The 15,039-nt window shown below is 47.8% G+C and overlaps 3 protein-coding genes across 3 annotated transcripts; 2 read left to right on the forward strand and 1 right to left on the reverse strand.

The window, feature by feature from the left end:
- Positions 1-3,752: 3,752 nt before the first annotated feature.
- On the forward strand, positions 3,753-5,681 carry LOC147966550 (DNA sliding clamp PCNA-like). The gene is made up of 4 exons (XM_087528951.1): positions 3,753-4,173; positions 4,275-4,427; positions 4,525-4,622; positions 5,291-5,681. Exons 1-4 carry the CDS (start codon positions 3,855-3,857, stop codon positions 5,510-5,512), a joined length of 792 nt encoding a protein of 263 aa, XP_087385077.1. The 5' UTR covers positions 3,753-3,854; the 3' UTR covers positions 5,513-5,681.
- Positions 5,682-6,806: 1,125 nt separating this feature from the next.
- On the reverse strand, positions 6,807-10,134 carry LOC147966551 (transcription factor PIF1-like). Its single transcript, XM_087528950.1, has 7 exons — positions 9,668-10,134; positions 9,416-9,571; positions 9,245-9,310; positions 8,120-8,452; positions 7,931-8,000; positions 7,661-7,802; positions 6,807-7,134 (listed from the first exon to the last, which is right to left on the reverse strand). Exons 1-7 carry the CDS (start codon positions 9,758-9,760, stop codon positions 7,086-7,088), a joined length of 909 nt encoding a protein of 302 aa, XP_087385076.1. The 5' UTR covers positions 9,761-10,134; the 3' UTR covers positions 6,807-7,085.
- Positions 10,135-14,465: 4,331 nt separating this feature from the next.
- On the forward strand, positions 14,466-15,023 carry LOC147966552 (uncharacterized). The gene has a single exon (XM_087530870.1). It carries the CDS (start codon positions 14,466-14,468, stop codon positions 15,021-15,023), a length of 558 nt encoding a protein of 185 aa, XP_087386996.1.
- Positions 15,024-15,039: the final 16 nt, after the last annotated feature.

The following is a 15,039-nucleotide window of genomic DNA, read 5'->3' on the forward strand; positions in this document are numbered from 1 at the left end:
CCCAGCTGATTTCTTTTCTCGATGGAAGCAGGCAGGCTCGATTTGTAAAGCCTCAGCGGTCAGCAGTTTTTGCAGGTAAGCAGCTGTTACAGATGCTGACAGACAAGCATATATTATGCTCGGTCAGATTCTGCACGAACACTGGACATGAATGTGACCTGACGGGGGAATGTTTGCTCTGAAAGGAGGATCGGTGTGGCTTGCTGGCAACCAACTTCGCTTTTGCGTTGTGTTGTGTTGTGACACTGTTGGGTTTGGAAGAAAGCTTCAGTCTTCCCGATTTTGATCAACCATAGTAGATAGACAAAGACAGTACGCACCCTTTGGGGACTCCCCTTGGTTGGATGGGAAATAGTCTAAGGACATCGCCTCTCTAATCTAGGACTGCAATAGCCAGCGACCGTTCGCTGGCGGGGATGGCATTTGTGAACGGCGTGCCTGGCAGTTTTAGACTTTTAGTGTTTGGGGAATGACATTTTGACCCCAAAAATCATGGCATTTCGCTTATTTTAGTGTATTTTTATCTGAAAACTGTCACCGTCAGATCTTGATCATGTGGCTACGAGGGGGTTCGCTCGGCTTTTCCTCCTGGTAAATGGTCGCCAGATAACATTAGGGCTAATCTACATGGCTTCAACGTGTAAAAAGTGAAAGGTTCGTGAACCTTTGAAGGACAACGTTTGGATTCTCAACATCAATCTCGATCACATAGCCTCTAAGCAACACCTACGAGAATTTGACTCCCATTGGCTGCTCCTTCGGGATACTCACCTTCCGGAGGATGTTGAGGATGACATTGTGTGCCATAACAAGGCGAGCGGGCTTTACTCCTTGGTTTTGGCGTACAAAGCACAATTCATAGGGTCCACGAGCACTACCTTGAGGTGTACCATTTGGAATGCTTGGGCTCCACCAAAAGCTAAATTATTTGTTTGGCTTGCTATTCAAGATAGAATTTGGATAGCCGATCGGTTGGCGAGGCGAGGTTGGCAAAACCTCTATGCCAAAGAGTACAAGAAAGTGGGACTCACCTTTTTTTTCAAATGTCGATTCACTATTAGGATTTGGAACTTGGTTAAAGATTGGAATGCACATGTGTTCAGTCACAAATCCACCCCACCGCCAATCATCTTCGAAGTCATCAAGAAGGAAGCAAACATTTGGGTCATAGCGGGTGCATAAAAAATAGGAATATCATGCCAAGAGAGTAATAATCTTTGTGTAAAAAGGACGGCGTGTTAACAAACTCTATTCTTCTTCTTAATTAATGGACGAGGCAAAAAAAGACAGTTTGTACATTAAATGAAAGGAAAATAAATAGACAGAGAGTATTCAATAGCTAGAAGAAAAATAAACAAGTAATTTATTTATGTTGGCATAAAAACAAACCCCAGTCTACTTCCCGTGTCTCAACGTTTTCTCCAAGCATTTGATGAAGAAACTTTCGAAATAAACTTGCACGAGTTGTGCCTATCTTATAAATTCGACAAGTAACAATAACCATGCACCATAAGGAGTTGGAATCTGAAAAAAGAAAATTAGATGATTGTGGCTTGTGACAAAAATAATAATCTAAAATGACGGGTTTTCCCTAACAACTCACCAGATCAAGATGCAAGAATACAAATAACACACAATGACAAAACAAGAAATCACACAGCTCTTCACATCGATTTTCTATGTCTACAGCTCTACCAGGTGAAGCTAGTTTATTTGGGAGCAAACAAGGCACAAGGGAGCTAAATGGGTTGATCTGTTGCGGTTTTACCGACTATCCATTTCTAGGAGTGATGAATAGGAGCTCCCCACGTTTGGAAGCATCTTGGGGGGTGAAAGTAGCACCGTCCTCCCGGCGTAGGCGGCCATAGCGAGACCTCCTACTATACACTGTAGGCTATAAATTGTCGCTACTCGCTAAGACGGGTAGGTGGGCGCCCTCCTAGCAATTCGTGCGCTTCCCTATCAATGTCGAGACAAACAATTTTTGTTATGATTTCAGTCATTTTTTTTCATTGGATTTCAATTGTTTCTGACCATTTTTAATTCAGGAACAAAATGTTAAAGAAAATATTCACGAAATAAAAAAGTGCACTTTTCTTATTTTTTGTCGGAAAAAGTGCACATTTTTTATTTCGCGGAATATTCACGAAATAAAAAATGTGCATTTTTTAAAAATGGTCACCAGTTCAAAAAATATTCATGTATTTTTAAAGTAGTCAAGAATAAACAAATATTCAAGTATTCCAAAAATTTGAAAATTATTCATGTGTTTCAGAAATTCCATTCAAAAAATTATTATATTCTATTTAAAATAAAAGTTCATTGTTTTTTTAAATCAGGTATTTAGAAACTAGCTTCTGTTTTCAAGAAAAGGACATTAAATTTTGAAAATATCCATAGATTCAGGAATTTATAAAGAAAACAGAAAAGGTAAAAGAAAGAAAACTGAAAAGATGAAAAAAAAAGGAAAAACCATGCCTATAGAAACCCCGAATTCTTTTCAACAAAATCCACTATTATTGGTGTCGCAGAAGAGACTAAAAGGTAAATTAGCCAATGCCCAAACTAAGCTAGGTGGTGGGATTAATACCAATATATTGATATCCTTCCCTATGAGCAAGGAATAACATATTCCGTCCATTGTGGTAGGGCGCGTCTTTGTGTTGCTTGTATTGGTAAGTGGGCCGACCCGGTAACAGTTCCATTGTTTTTTTCACTTCTTCTTTTACTTTTATTTATATTTTGAGATTTTCTAAATACATGTATACCTAAACAATTAGTTAATTTACTATTTGTTTAATGTCATTACGAAAATGAAAAATGTCCACACGCGTCTAGGACTCCCACGGTCGCCGCCGAGGCATCATCCATGCCGCTGGGAGGAGATGGGGTACTTGGCGATGACATCTATGTCAACTCCAACTCAGACGCGGGCATCTACGTGGATGGGTAGCAAGGGTGGACGGTGGCGATGGCTCGAATGCGGGAAGTGGAGGGCGAAGGCGGGAGGAGGGCGGCTTATTTTGGTTGACTTGTTCAATTTGAAGGGATTTGGCATACGTACGTTCTGTCGGATCCGACGTGACGAACGCTTATGGGTGAGCCAAGGCCTCCCATATTTGCCCAGATATGAGTTGATCTTGAGGGGTGCCGGATAGCCTCAACGTATAGGGTTGTTTTGAGGGGCCTGTGTGTAGATGCTCTTACTAGTCTGCTTTTCCATTCAACTCCGGTTTGTAAATCGTTTGGCCAATTATTTTTTGGTTGGAAAAACGATAGCCAAAAAAAGGTCAAAACACACTTTTACTTATTTATTACTAAAAATGCGTTGAGTGCTGCAGATCAAGCAATTGGTATGTTTCCGAAAAGAAAAATACTTCCTCCGATCCAAAATAACGTCGCAGTTTTAAACTGGTTAGTTTAAAATTTTGCGACCATACGGAGCGGAGGGAGGGAGTAATTGATATACACTTCAAAAATGTCATGACACACAGACCACCGGGGCACTTTACCTTTCGCCACTTCCATTTTTCCATGCTTCGAAATTCGGAGAACGTGTAAACGAAATCGAAATTCCAAACCCCAAGCCCAAAATCGATGGAGGGAAGCCACCCCCAGGCAGCGAGGGAGATGGCGGGAAAGCGAAACCCCTCTCCCCACCGACACGTGGGCCCACAGCCTCGCAGGGGCCCACACGGCAGGCCAATCTTCCGACGGAAGGAGGCGCGAGCGGGAAAATAAATCGCGGCTCGCGCCCGATTTCTCCCTCCCATTCCCCCAAACTCTTCCCCACCCCGCTTCTCCTCGACCCTGCCGCCGCCGCCGCCGTCCCCCGCCCGCCGCCGGACGCCAAGATGCTGGAGCTGCGGCTGGTGCAGGGGAGCCTGCTGAAGAAGGTGCTGGAGGCGATCAAGGAGCTGGTGACGGACGCCAACTTCGACTGCTCCGGGACCGGCTTCTCGCTGCAGGCCATGGACTCGTCCCACGTCGCGCTCGTCGCCCTCCTCCTCCGCTCCGAGGGCTTCGAGCACTACCGCTGCGACCGCAACCTCTCCATGGGCATGAACCTCGGCAACATGGCCAAGATGCTCCGCTGCGCCGGCAACGACGACATCATCACCATCAAGGCCGACGACGGCTCCGACACCGTCACCTTCATGTTCGAGTCGCCCAGTAAGCAGACCCTTCCCCCCCGATCCGATTTCCCCCCTTTGCTCCTCGTGGCTCGCTGTTGGATCCGTCGGTGACCCTGGTCTGGATGGATGGATGGGCAGATCAGGATAAGATCGCGGACTTCGAGATGAAGCTCATGGACATCGACAGCGAGCACCTCGGCATCCCCGACTCCGAGTACCAGGCCATCGTCCGCATGCCGTCCTCCGAGTTCTCCAGGATCTGCAAGGACCTCAGCAGCATCGGCGACACTGGTATGCTGAATACCAGTTTCCTGAAAAAAAAATCTGATGCACTTGCCGTCTCTGTTTCTTACATGCCTGACGGCGGCTTCTGGTCCGTGCGTTGCAGTTATTATCTCTGTCACCAAGGAGGGTGTCAAGTTCTCCACTGCTGGAGACATTGGGACTGCAAACATCGTTTGCAGGCAGAACAATACTGTTGACAAGGTATCTCGTGTTGCTTCTCCCCTGCTTAGCAGTGTGAATCGATTCCCTCTAGGCATTTAGACAGTGTGATTTCTTAGATATGCTGCATAGTGAAAGTTAAGAACCCCAACTGAACTGTTCTCAATCTGCTTGTTTACTGGTTACTCAGTTTTTATATCTGGACGATTTGGTAGTTATGTTGATATTGTAGTTTATTTATGGTAGATTGACCCAAAAAATGTCTTATCTGCAGTTCATAGATGCACACTACCCTACTAGTATTTGTTTACAGAACCTAAAGTGATGATGTACCGCTAGGTATAATTATATTGCTTCCAAATGTTAAGCTGCTGTTACATCTTTTCTGAAATGATATTTATCAGGACACAAACTAATTTTGATGAGCCCTGTAATCTTTAGTCCTTTGAGCTGGTGAGCCTCACAACTGAAGTCATCGTTGCAAGTGTAAACTATCAGAATACCATTTTGATATCGCGGCTGAGATGGTCACAGTGACATCAGTGAACGAAAAGTAGATTTATATTCAGCACGAGGCCTGTGTGGAGTATCCGGCTCACCTGTATTTCACACTTGCAAAATTTACTTCAGTTTGAGCACTGGTTTCATATTGGGTACCATTTTACTGATGTATCAATATGATAGCTAATGATTGTTTTGTCATGATGCAGCCTGAGCAATCAACCATTATAGAGATGCAAGAGCCGGTGTCACTCACCTTTGCTCTGAGGTACATGAACTCCTTCACCAAGGCAAGCCCACTGTCGGACCAAGTCACCATCAGCCTCTCTTCTGAGCTGCCGGTGGTTGTCGAGTACAAGATTGGAGAGATGGGATACATTAGGTTTTATCTTGCGCCCAAGATCGAAGAGGATGAGGAAATGAAGGCATGATTGTGTTTCAAGGATATGCTTATCTTGCCTACTTTCCCTACTAGTTTAAACTGTCGTTTGCTTAACTATTGTTTGTAAGCAAAAAGGATGTTATGCTTGTTTTAGCTACTCTTGTATCTGGATTTCCAGTGATGAATGTTAGATTAGTGAATTATGCTTGTCCATGTTACACCAGTGCTGTCATGGTTAGATTTAGCATTTTTCCTTGTCAGGGATTTGTAGGGCTGCGTGGAAACAAGAAACCATAATTTCTAGCTGCCTGTACTGATTTTCTTGGCAATCCATCTTTTACAGTCTGATTAGTGTCAGCTAGCAGTATCATTTTAGTCGTTGGCCGGTCTGGTGTTGGTTCACCAGATCCGCATAGATGCCATGGTTAGTCCTATAACTAAACCCTGTGAATATGTCAATCCTGTTTCCGAGGCCGTGAATTACGCAGTCAGAAAATAGCACAATACTCTCATCAACGGAGTTTCAGTCAGAAAATAGCACAATACTCTCATCAACGGAGTTTCAAGTATTCATTGGTTAGTTGCTGACAGTATGACTTGGCTGCTACTTGTACTAGTGTAGACAAGGTGCATCTGATGCTCACCATTTGCTTTACTTCACTGGTGTCATGGATGTTGAAGTGTATGCGTGGATTGTCTAGCCTTTCCAGTTCGGACTTTTGTTGCGTTGGCTAGTGCATGTTGCCAAAATGAAACAACCCAATGGGCAGATCTTCTAGAAACATACTACACATCCGCAAATTAGCATAACATTCATTAATTATGTTCCAATTTTTCATAGATTGAATGCTGACAGTCCAAAAATTGCTACTCTCGCCGTGATAAGGTGTCCCAAGCCCTTAACAATTCATATCCACAGGAACAACATTTCTTGATGTCATCAAAGGTGCAGTCTGACTAACTCAAAGTTGCTCCATAAATTTTTAAATAATTCTTAGAAGGTGCTGTCATGATTTTTCAAAATAAAAACAGAAGGCGGATTTGCTCAAGTTGGACACTGATGTGGTTTTATGATGTACACTATGATGTAGTTTTATGCGAAGTACTGCATGGCACAGCTACCGAACTACGGTGTCGTTTTATGCAACAGAGCACTGCATGTCACAACTACAACTAAACAGCTCTCAAAAGATCCGCTATCAAGATGGTGACTAGAACACCACTTCACATTTTGGATGAAAATCCGTGATCTGCCATTTACGGCCGAGAGGTTTAACCTTCGTTTTCATAACAAAAAGAGAAGGAAAAAAAGCAAAGGGTTTCAAGTTTCCTGGACTAGTTACTGGCAGCAGACACTCACAATCATTTGTACTAGTAGCTGGTTTGAGTTCATTGCGGGTTCGGCGATGGTCTTAACGCTACATATTCACATAATCAGCATTTCTTTGATTTCATATCAAGAATGCAGTCTGGCTGATACATAACTGCTACTGCTAGTATTAGACAGGTTTCATCTGATGAAGACCATTACTATCTTGGCGATCACCATTCACTATCCTAGTGCATGTCTGCCAAACTGGAGCACCAGCAATTCCAGCTCAGCTGTCAATTTGATCGCGAAATTACTTCGATTCCGCCCTCAGACCCGAGTCAGCATTACTGTTTTGAAATCTGTCAAGGATTGTGAAGGTAACTGTCAATCATTTAAATGATAAATACCAACAAGGGATAAGAATCTTGTAGAATAGCACTAAATGTATCAAATACCAAGTTGATCCGACAGAAAAGATACTATTAACGGTCCATATAATTTCAGAAACTTAAGTAGACTGTTAATGGAAGTGGCAGGCTTAAGATGGCTTGTAGGACAGGTAGTTTAAAGGCTGGCATAATCCAAAGTAAAATTTACTAGTAGATCAGAATTAATGACTCCCAACACAATCTTTTAGGAGTCTCAAACAGGTATATATGACACATTCCCTAAAAATATCTAGCTTGAGCCAAGAAATCTTGCTGTAATCTTTGCTACTGAAGTACTCCTACATGTTACAGCAAGCAGCTGGATCATACTTCAAGTATTCGACTCCTTAAATCCGTAAAAAAATGCTTACAAAATAATTAAATAGCAGCATGACTAACAAAACAAAAAAAAAACTCTCCCACCATGAATGTGTACAATGCCAGGATGCAAAATTACCTCTGCAAGTGAGGCACAAACAAAATGCTTTCTGTATTATTCGGCACCATGTCTTGTGGTTGATTTTTCCAGATTGAACATGTATCGAAATGACCAGCCCTTGCTGCAGGTGTTTCCTGCCTAACAGGCTTCATTTCATGGCCTGTTATAGAAACATACAGTAAAGTCAGAAAGAAGACAAATATGTACAACAGTTGACCAAAAGGCTGAAGATGATACTAGATGATAGAGGTTAAGTTCTAACTAGTTGTCATTTGAAAGATCTCTAACCTGGCACGGAGGCGGTCTCTTGAGTTGAACATAGCCAATGCTTTAGCATTGCCTCCTCTTGAAAGATCATCTGGCATGGATAAGAAAACAAGTGAAAAGATGTACTGTATATGGGAAGTACTGACAGTTTGCTTTTCTGCATTTGCAGAGGAGGGGGAGCTTATGCTCTGCACTCAACAGAACAGTTACCTCGGCCGGTAAGGTCAACTGAAGGGATCGAAGGGGGGACTCCTGCGATGGCCCGAGAAGGAACGGAGGCTCTCGAGTTGTCGTGCACGGAACACTTGACAACACAAGAGGTTCGTGACGCGGTCGGTCTTGATTGGGATGATCAAATGAAGGTCGAGCCCCTGACATTGCTCCTAAGAAATGATTCATAGGCAGCATGGCAGCTGGTGGGTTTGATGATGCGTCGACGCTGTTCTGGTTAAGTGCGGCGCACATTTGCGATGTTGGCAGATGGCCAGCTGCTCCTGGTAAGTTCACTGAGGGACGATACATGCCATTCCTCATGGACAGCATCTGGAAGAGTTATAGCAATCAGAACACAAATCGAAATGCGACAAAGCATAGCAATCGAACTCAAATTGATGCATTGGTGCTTTCCCTAGTCAATAGAGGCGCAGAAATGGGCAGCTACTTTATTATCACAGCACAACAACAAAACTGAAAACCGATGTTTCGTTTTCATTCAGTCAAGGGCAAAACAGATAGTTCCTTGTTCAACCTACTGACGCAACAGCCTAGCTAAATCAACATGTTTTGTCCAGTTTTTTTTATTGCCAAATTAAGGGCATTAAACTCAGAGATATATTCACATTTTCGTTCAGTGTTGACCAGTACATATAAAATTTTGACTAGGTATCAAACATTCAGACAAGCAGTAGCGATGCAGCACAAACTTTTCTGTCGAGAAAATTCAGTGGAGCAGCATTTTTGCCCACTTTTCCCTAGTCAATAGAGGCGCAGAAATGGGCAGCTACTTGATTATCACAGCACAACAATGAGACTGAAAACCGATGTTTGGTTTTCATTATATTCAAGGGCAAAACAAATAATTCTGACTTCAACCTACTGCCGCAACAGCCCAGCTAAATCAAACATGTCTTGTCCAGTTTCTTGTTTCTTTTGTTGTTGCCAAATTAAGGGCTTTAAATCCAGGCAGCTATATTCACATTTTTCGTTCAGCGTTGACCATTTTAGGTGAGCACATATGAATTTTTCACTAGGTATCAAAAGTTTAGACAAGCAGTAGCGATGACGAAGCATAAACTTTTCTGTTGAGAAAATTCAGGGGAGCAGCATTCTGCTGACCTGCACTTGGAGCTGGAGGTGCTTGAGGTACTCGATGGCGTCGTCGAGCATGGAGGCCTTGTCCGTCTGCAGTCGCCGCCGGCCATACAACATCGCCTCAATTAGCTTCCAGCAAAAAAACAGAGAGGAGGGAACAGCAGTATGATTCTTGGGTGTGATGCACGGACGGACCTTGCTGGAGTTGGGCACGAGGCTCTGCAGCGCCTTCATCTTCTCGTTGATCTTGCACCGCCGCCTCTTCTCGGAGAGGTTGTGCACCTCGGCGGCGCGGGCCCTCTTGCCGCGCGGCCTCCCCGCCGGCTCCGACTCCGACGACCCCAGCGCCTCCTGCAATCAAAGTCGACCGAAAGCTCGTTACCGCGCCTGGCAAGCAAGCGATTCCGAAGGCGGCCACCCACCCACGCACTGCACTGAGCTACTGACCTCGCTGTCGCCGCGGTCGGCGGGAACAAACCCCATGCCGCCCTGGTGGTGGTGGTGGCGCATGATGAAGTCCAGGTGCTCCTGGTCCATCATGGCGCGCCGGCGACCGTCGCAGCGCCGCACTGGTGACCAGGAGAGGAGAGGAGAGCTCGCCACGAGCCGTAAGACTACTGGTCCGCCGCTGCCAGAACCGAGAAGGAGCCAAGAAAAGGAGCCCAGCAACTGTTCGGCGCCGCTGCTCACGAGGAGGAGGGAGAGCCCATGCCGCGAGCGCGACCGCACGGGCGTGCTCTGGCTCTCCTTTCCCGGGAAAAAAGCTGCAGCTGCTACGCAGAGCCTGCCTTTTGAGGTCCTTTCTTTTCACGCAGGCTCCGGGCTTCCTCCTCCACCTCGGTTCCCTCACCCTCCCCCACAGCTCTCTCTCTCTTTCTCGAGGACCAGGACGGGGACGAGGAGGGAGGGACATCGCAACTCGCAGGCGCATTGATGAAGGTGGTTTGCTGGCTGGGTTCGGCTGCCGCGTCGTCCGTCCGCGTACGCTGCATCATCGCGCCGCATTTACGCGGGGGCCATCAATGGCGTGCCGTGCTCGGCTCAACGCGCAACAGTCTCGCCTCGTGACCTCGCGCAGCTGCGGATTGCACGAGAGAGAGGATCTATCGCGGGCGTGCGTACGTGCATGTCAGTCCTGCGCTGCGCTGCGCTGCTCGGGGGCACTGTGGCCTCGGTCAGCCGTCAGCGTACTCGCCTTCCGCGCACTGTGCAGTCGGTGCTGGGACGTGACGTTGAAGGGGAGCTTTTCCATCCACCAGGACCGGTTTGATCTGCGCCAGCATTTCGGATTTACCGTGGGCTCTCGGGGTAAAATTGGTTCGAGCCAAGGTAAAATAAGGGCATCCGACGGCAACCCGTGAGCAACTCTAACTAACAGATCCTGCAAAATGACCTGATCCGTAAAATAACCGTCAAATTACAGGTCGGGGTCAGAAAATCTATACGATCAGACACGCATCCCGTCCCGTCCCGCAAAATTTTTTGCGTGGCGCGGCAAATCTTCTCCCCCAACCTCTATCTTCACGGGCTGGGAGGCCGACCCGAGCTCAACCCTTATCCCGCGCGAGATTTGGCGGGAGGGACATTTTTGCGCGTCCTTTCCCGCTCCCCGCACCCTCCGCCACCATTGTCCCCCCTCCGCAAGCTCTGGTTGCTCCTCCCCGGCCGTCCCTCGCCGCCATGGACGACCCCATGCTGTCCCCCGTCACCGTCGAGGTCGCGCACGCCCCTTCCCCTCGGGCGGATCTCGTCGCCGGCCATGTTGGCCCCGCCGCCGTCGCCCAAGCCCACGCCGCGCCTGCCCGCAAGCGGCAGGGCAACGTGGTCGTGCAGGGCGGGAATCCGGCTGCCCCTGCCAAGATGGCCCGCGCTCCGGGCGCCAACGCGGCAGCGCGATCCCGGCCGGCGGCGGAGAAGGTCGGCAAGGTCGCGGGCGTAAAGCGGAGGAAGGTTCCGGCTTCAAAGAAGCCACCTTCTTCAACCTCTCGCTCCATCCCCCCGCAAGGAGGTGCTCCAGCGATGCCGTTCAACGGTGCTGCTCCCCTCGCGAGCGAGGTGTTTGACGAAATGGCCGGAAGGTATGCGTCTTCGGTCTTGGCGATCCCCTTTCATTTTTCGCCATTATTCTCGATAGCGCGTGACTTGTTATCGTTCACTATAGCGGTGGTTCGAACAATGCAACAACCGAGTTCGTGAACTTGTTGGACACGAACGCGGTTGACGTTGATCAAGCCCCTTTCAAACCATTCGACTATAATGAAACGGAGGGCAGCGTGGATGATCATGGTTGTGCGGACGAATTGGAGGAGATCGAAGCGGAATCATTTGAGCAATCACAAGCAAAATCTGGAAAAAACATAAGATCGAAGAACTACACGATTTTGGAAGATCAAGCTTTGATTCAAGCATGGAGTGCGGTGTCTCTTGATGCATGCACGGGTACTTCTCAAACATCCAAGAGATATTGGTAAAGGATCGAAGATCAATACTTCCGCATTATGACAAAGTATCCCAATAGGACTCCACGCACATTTCGGTCGCTTCAAGGGCGTTGGGAGAATATCAAGCCTATGTGCAGCCGTTGGGCAGCTTGCTTGGAGCAAGTACGCAATGCACCTCCAAGTGGCACCGTGGAGTCTGACTATGTGAGTTTGTTTTGCCTTTGTTCAAATTGTGCATCATCATATTGCATCATGGGAAATGATTGGATCACTTTGTTCACATTGTGTAGGACAAGATTGCTCAACATAGATACAAGGACATGGAAGCTTCGGAAGGCAAAATTTTCAAACTAGAGCATTGTTGGGAGTTTCTCCAAAAGTGCGAGAAGTGAAAGTTGATCGACAAAGAATCCCCACCAAAGAGAGGCTCACTTACAAACATGGATGAAGATGAGGATGATGATGGCCCAAGAAATTTGCACAAGTCCGATGACGACAAGAAGACTAAGGAGCATATGAAGAGAGAGCAAGAAGCGTCGAGCTTGAGGGAGAAGATTGATGCCATGGTGCAATCCAACGAGTCGATGTTGTTGAAGTCGTTGGAGATCAAGAAAGAGTTGGCCGAGAAGAAGGCGAAGGGGAAGCAAGAAAAGTGGCAGTTGCTCAAAGAAGTGGGGCTGCGCAAAGCTGCCATCGAGGAGAGAAGAGCACGCGCCGCTGAAAACAAATCCATGTCCATGTTGCTCGCCGAAGAGAACAAGATCATGTCAATGAACCACAATGACATGGACGACCTCACCAAAACATGGCATGATATGGCAAGGAGAGAAATCTTGAAGAGAAGAATGGTGGCGCCGGCCGGTCCGTGCTACAGTTCCGGTGATGTTTTCTCCGCTCCATATGGTGGCAATGTGGATGATTTCAGTGCGGGAGTTGGAACAAGCGCCGGAGGTGGATTCGGTGGCGCCGATGAATTTCAAGGTGGACTCGATGGTGCGGAGTGAAGATCGATCAAGATGACGCCGGGCATGGGCGCAAACCTTTTGTAGGGTCCTCTTTTGCGTTAGCCGTAATGAACTTGGCTTCTATTTGCGCATAAAACTGTTTATGTCATTTGAATTTGAACTTGTTTGTGAAATCCTATGTCAAATGCGAGATTTGCAGTTTATCTGTTTGCGGGTCGTTGCAGTGGTGCCCGAGCAGATCCCGCAGAAGCCGACCCGTAGAAAGGCATATTCCGCGAATATACTTTTTTACGAATCCGTTTGGGGGGTCTGCATCTGTGTCAGCCTGCGCCAGCCCGTAAAAGCGATTTTGCGTGAAGTGCAAATGCGTTTTGCGGGCCGGCGGGATGCGGGGTCTGCTAGAGTTGCTCTAAAAGTCCTCCCGCATCCATCCGCGGACGGGGGAGAACAGTTTGCGGACATGAATGCGAGAGGACGCCGCCGTGTACTCCCTCCATTTCTTTTTACTCCGCATATAAGGCCAACTCCACCGTGCGACCCCATCTTATCCGGGTGCGTCCGTTTGGATTAAAACGGACAAATAGCGCGGCCCAATGCGCGGCCCCAAACGGACAAATGTCCGGATTACGTCCGTTTTCGACCCATCCCCGACCCAAATTTGCGCCGAGTTTGAGGTGAAACGGACATCGCGCGGACGGGCTCGCCACACGCCCTTGTCCTACCGTGGCCCGCCTGTCAGGGACACTAGCAGTCCCTTCGCTTCCAGTGCCTCCACCCCCTCTCCTTGCCCCGCCCCGCCGTCGGCGCCGCCGCTATTCTCCGGCCGCCTCCTCACCGCGCAGCCGTCGGCCGTCCATACCAAACCATGCCCGCACGTTCACCGTAGTTTTGGCCGTCGATCAGAGGAGGTTTGGCCATCGCCGTCATTGCTGCCGGTAGAGGGGATACGACCGCCGGCGACATACCACGGCGGCCGCGGCAGCTTCCGATGAGAGCTCCAGAGCGGTTAGTAGCCGGTCGGCAACCACCCCTGCCGCGTCGAGGTGATCATTACGGCCTTTTTGCCATCACGACCGCAATTTGTTTGACACTTTGCCCACAAAGGTATGGACAGTGGAGATGAGTTTTTCTACCACCACTTCATTTGTTCATCGGACGATTCATCGTCGGATGATGAAGATCTTGTGGTGGCTGCATTGGTCGTTCACGACCACATTCAACGACAGCTTCCTCGGTACAGGGGATCAGTCCCTGGCCGTGCTCCCAACCTGAACCGCAACAGGGAGAGAGGCCACGCCCTGCTCTATGTCGATTACTTTTTCAACACCCCGCTCTTCAAGCCGGATAAATTCCGTCGCCATTTTCGAATGGCAAGGCATGTGTTCAATCGTATCTGAGAGGGAGTGGTTGCTCATGACCCATACTTCGAGTGCAAGACGGATGCCCTTGGCAAGCTTGGATTCTCCTCTTATCAGAAATGCACCGCGGCCATCCGCATGCTTGCATATGGAATTCCAGGCGATCTGGTGGATGAGTATGTGCGTATGAGTGAGACAACATGTCTGATGTCAATGTACAAGTTCTGCCAGGCTGTGATCGAGGTGTTTGGCCCTGAGTACTTGAGGCAGCCAACTGCCGCTGATACAGAGAGATTGTTGGCGACCAACGCAGCTAGAGGCTTTTCTAGGCATGCTTTGCAGTATAGATTGTATGCACTGGGAGTGGAAGAACTGTCCATTTATTTGGCAAGGCCGGTACAAGGGGCATGTCAAGGCGTGCACTGTCATATTAGAAGCGGTGGCTTCGCAGGATCTTTGGATATGGCATTATTTCTTCGGCATGGCAGGTTCTCACAATGATATCAACGTGCTGCAGCGTTCTCCAGTCTTCGCAAGGCTTGCAGAAAGCCACTCCCCACTTGTCAACTTTGAGATCAACGGCCACCAGTACAACAAGGGATACTATCTAGCTGATGATATATATCCTCACTGGTCAACTTTTGTGAAGACAATCTCGAAACCCCAAGGTGAGAAGAGAAAGAGATTTGCCCAAATGCAAGAGAGTGCTAGAAAGGATGTGGAACGTGCTTTTGGTGTGCTTCAATCCCGGTGGGGTATCGTTCGAAACCCTGCACTGTCATGGGATGAAACGAAGCTTTGGGAGGTGATGATTGCTTGTGTGATCATGCACAACATGATCGTCGAGAACGAGCGTGATGAGAGTATCTTCGACCAAGGATTTGATTATCAAGGTGAAAATGTTGAGCCCCTGCACCAAGAACCGGCCACATTTGAACACTTTGTCCAATTCCACCGTGAGCTGCGTGATTGGCACACTCATTTGGATCTTCAAAATGACTTGGTTGAGCACGTGTGGGATCACATTGGCAACCAATAGATGTATTGGCTCATTT

The sequence above is a fragment of the Triticum urartu genome, chromosome 6A, assembly GCF_056163025.1.
Source record: "Triticum urartu cultivar PI428250 chromosome 6A, HENAU_Tu73, whole genome shotgun sequence".
NCBI classification, from domain to species: Eukaryota; Viridiplantae; Streptophyta; class Magnoliopsida; order Poales; family Poaceae; genus Triticum; species Triticum urartu.

Bases quoted from the DNA above. Each gene is read 5' to 3' on its own strand.
- LOC147966550 (XM_087528951.1), top strand. From the start codon at position 3,855: ATGCTGGAGCTGCGGCTGGTGCAGGGGAGCCTGCTGAAGAAGGTGCTG. The intron at 4,428-4,524 runs GTATGCTGAATA...CGTGCGTTGCAG, and splicing joins CAGCAGCATCGGCGACACTG to TTATTATCTCTGTCACCAAG. The intron at 4,623-5,290 runs GTATCTCGTGTT...GTCATGATGCAG, and splicing joins AGAACAATACTGTTGACAAG to CCTGAGCAATCAACCATTAT.
- LOC147966551 (XM_087528950.1), bottom strand. From the start codon at position 9,760: ATGATGGACCAGGAGCACCTGGACTTCATCATGCGCCACCACCACCAC. The intron at 9,572-9,667 runs GTCAGTAGCTCA...CTTTGATTGCAG, and splicing joins CCGACCGCGGCGACAGCGAG to GAGGCGCTGGGGTCGTCGGA. The intron at 7,135-7,660 runs GTAATTTTGCAT...AATCCTTGACAG, and splicing joins TTTGTGCCTCACTTGCAGAG to ATTTCAAAACAGTAATGCTG.
- LOC147966552 (XM_087530870.1), top strand. From the start codon at position 14,466: ATGGCAGGTTCTCACAATGATATCAACGTGCTGCAGCGTTCTCCAGTC.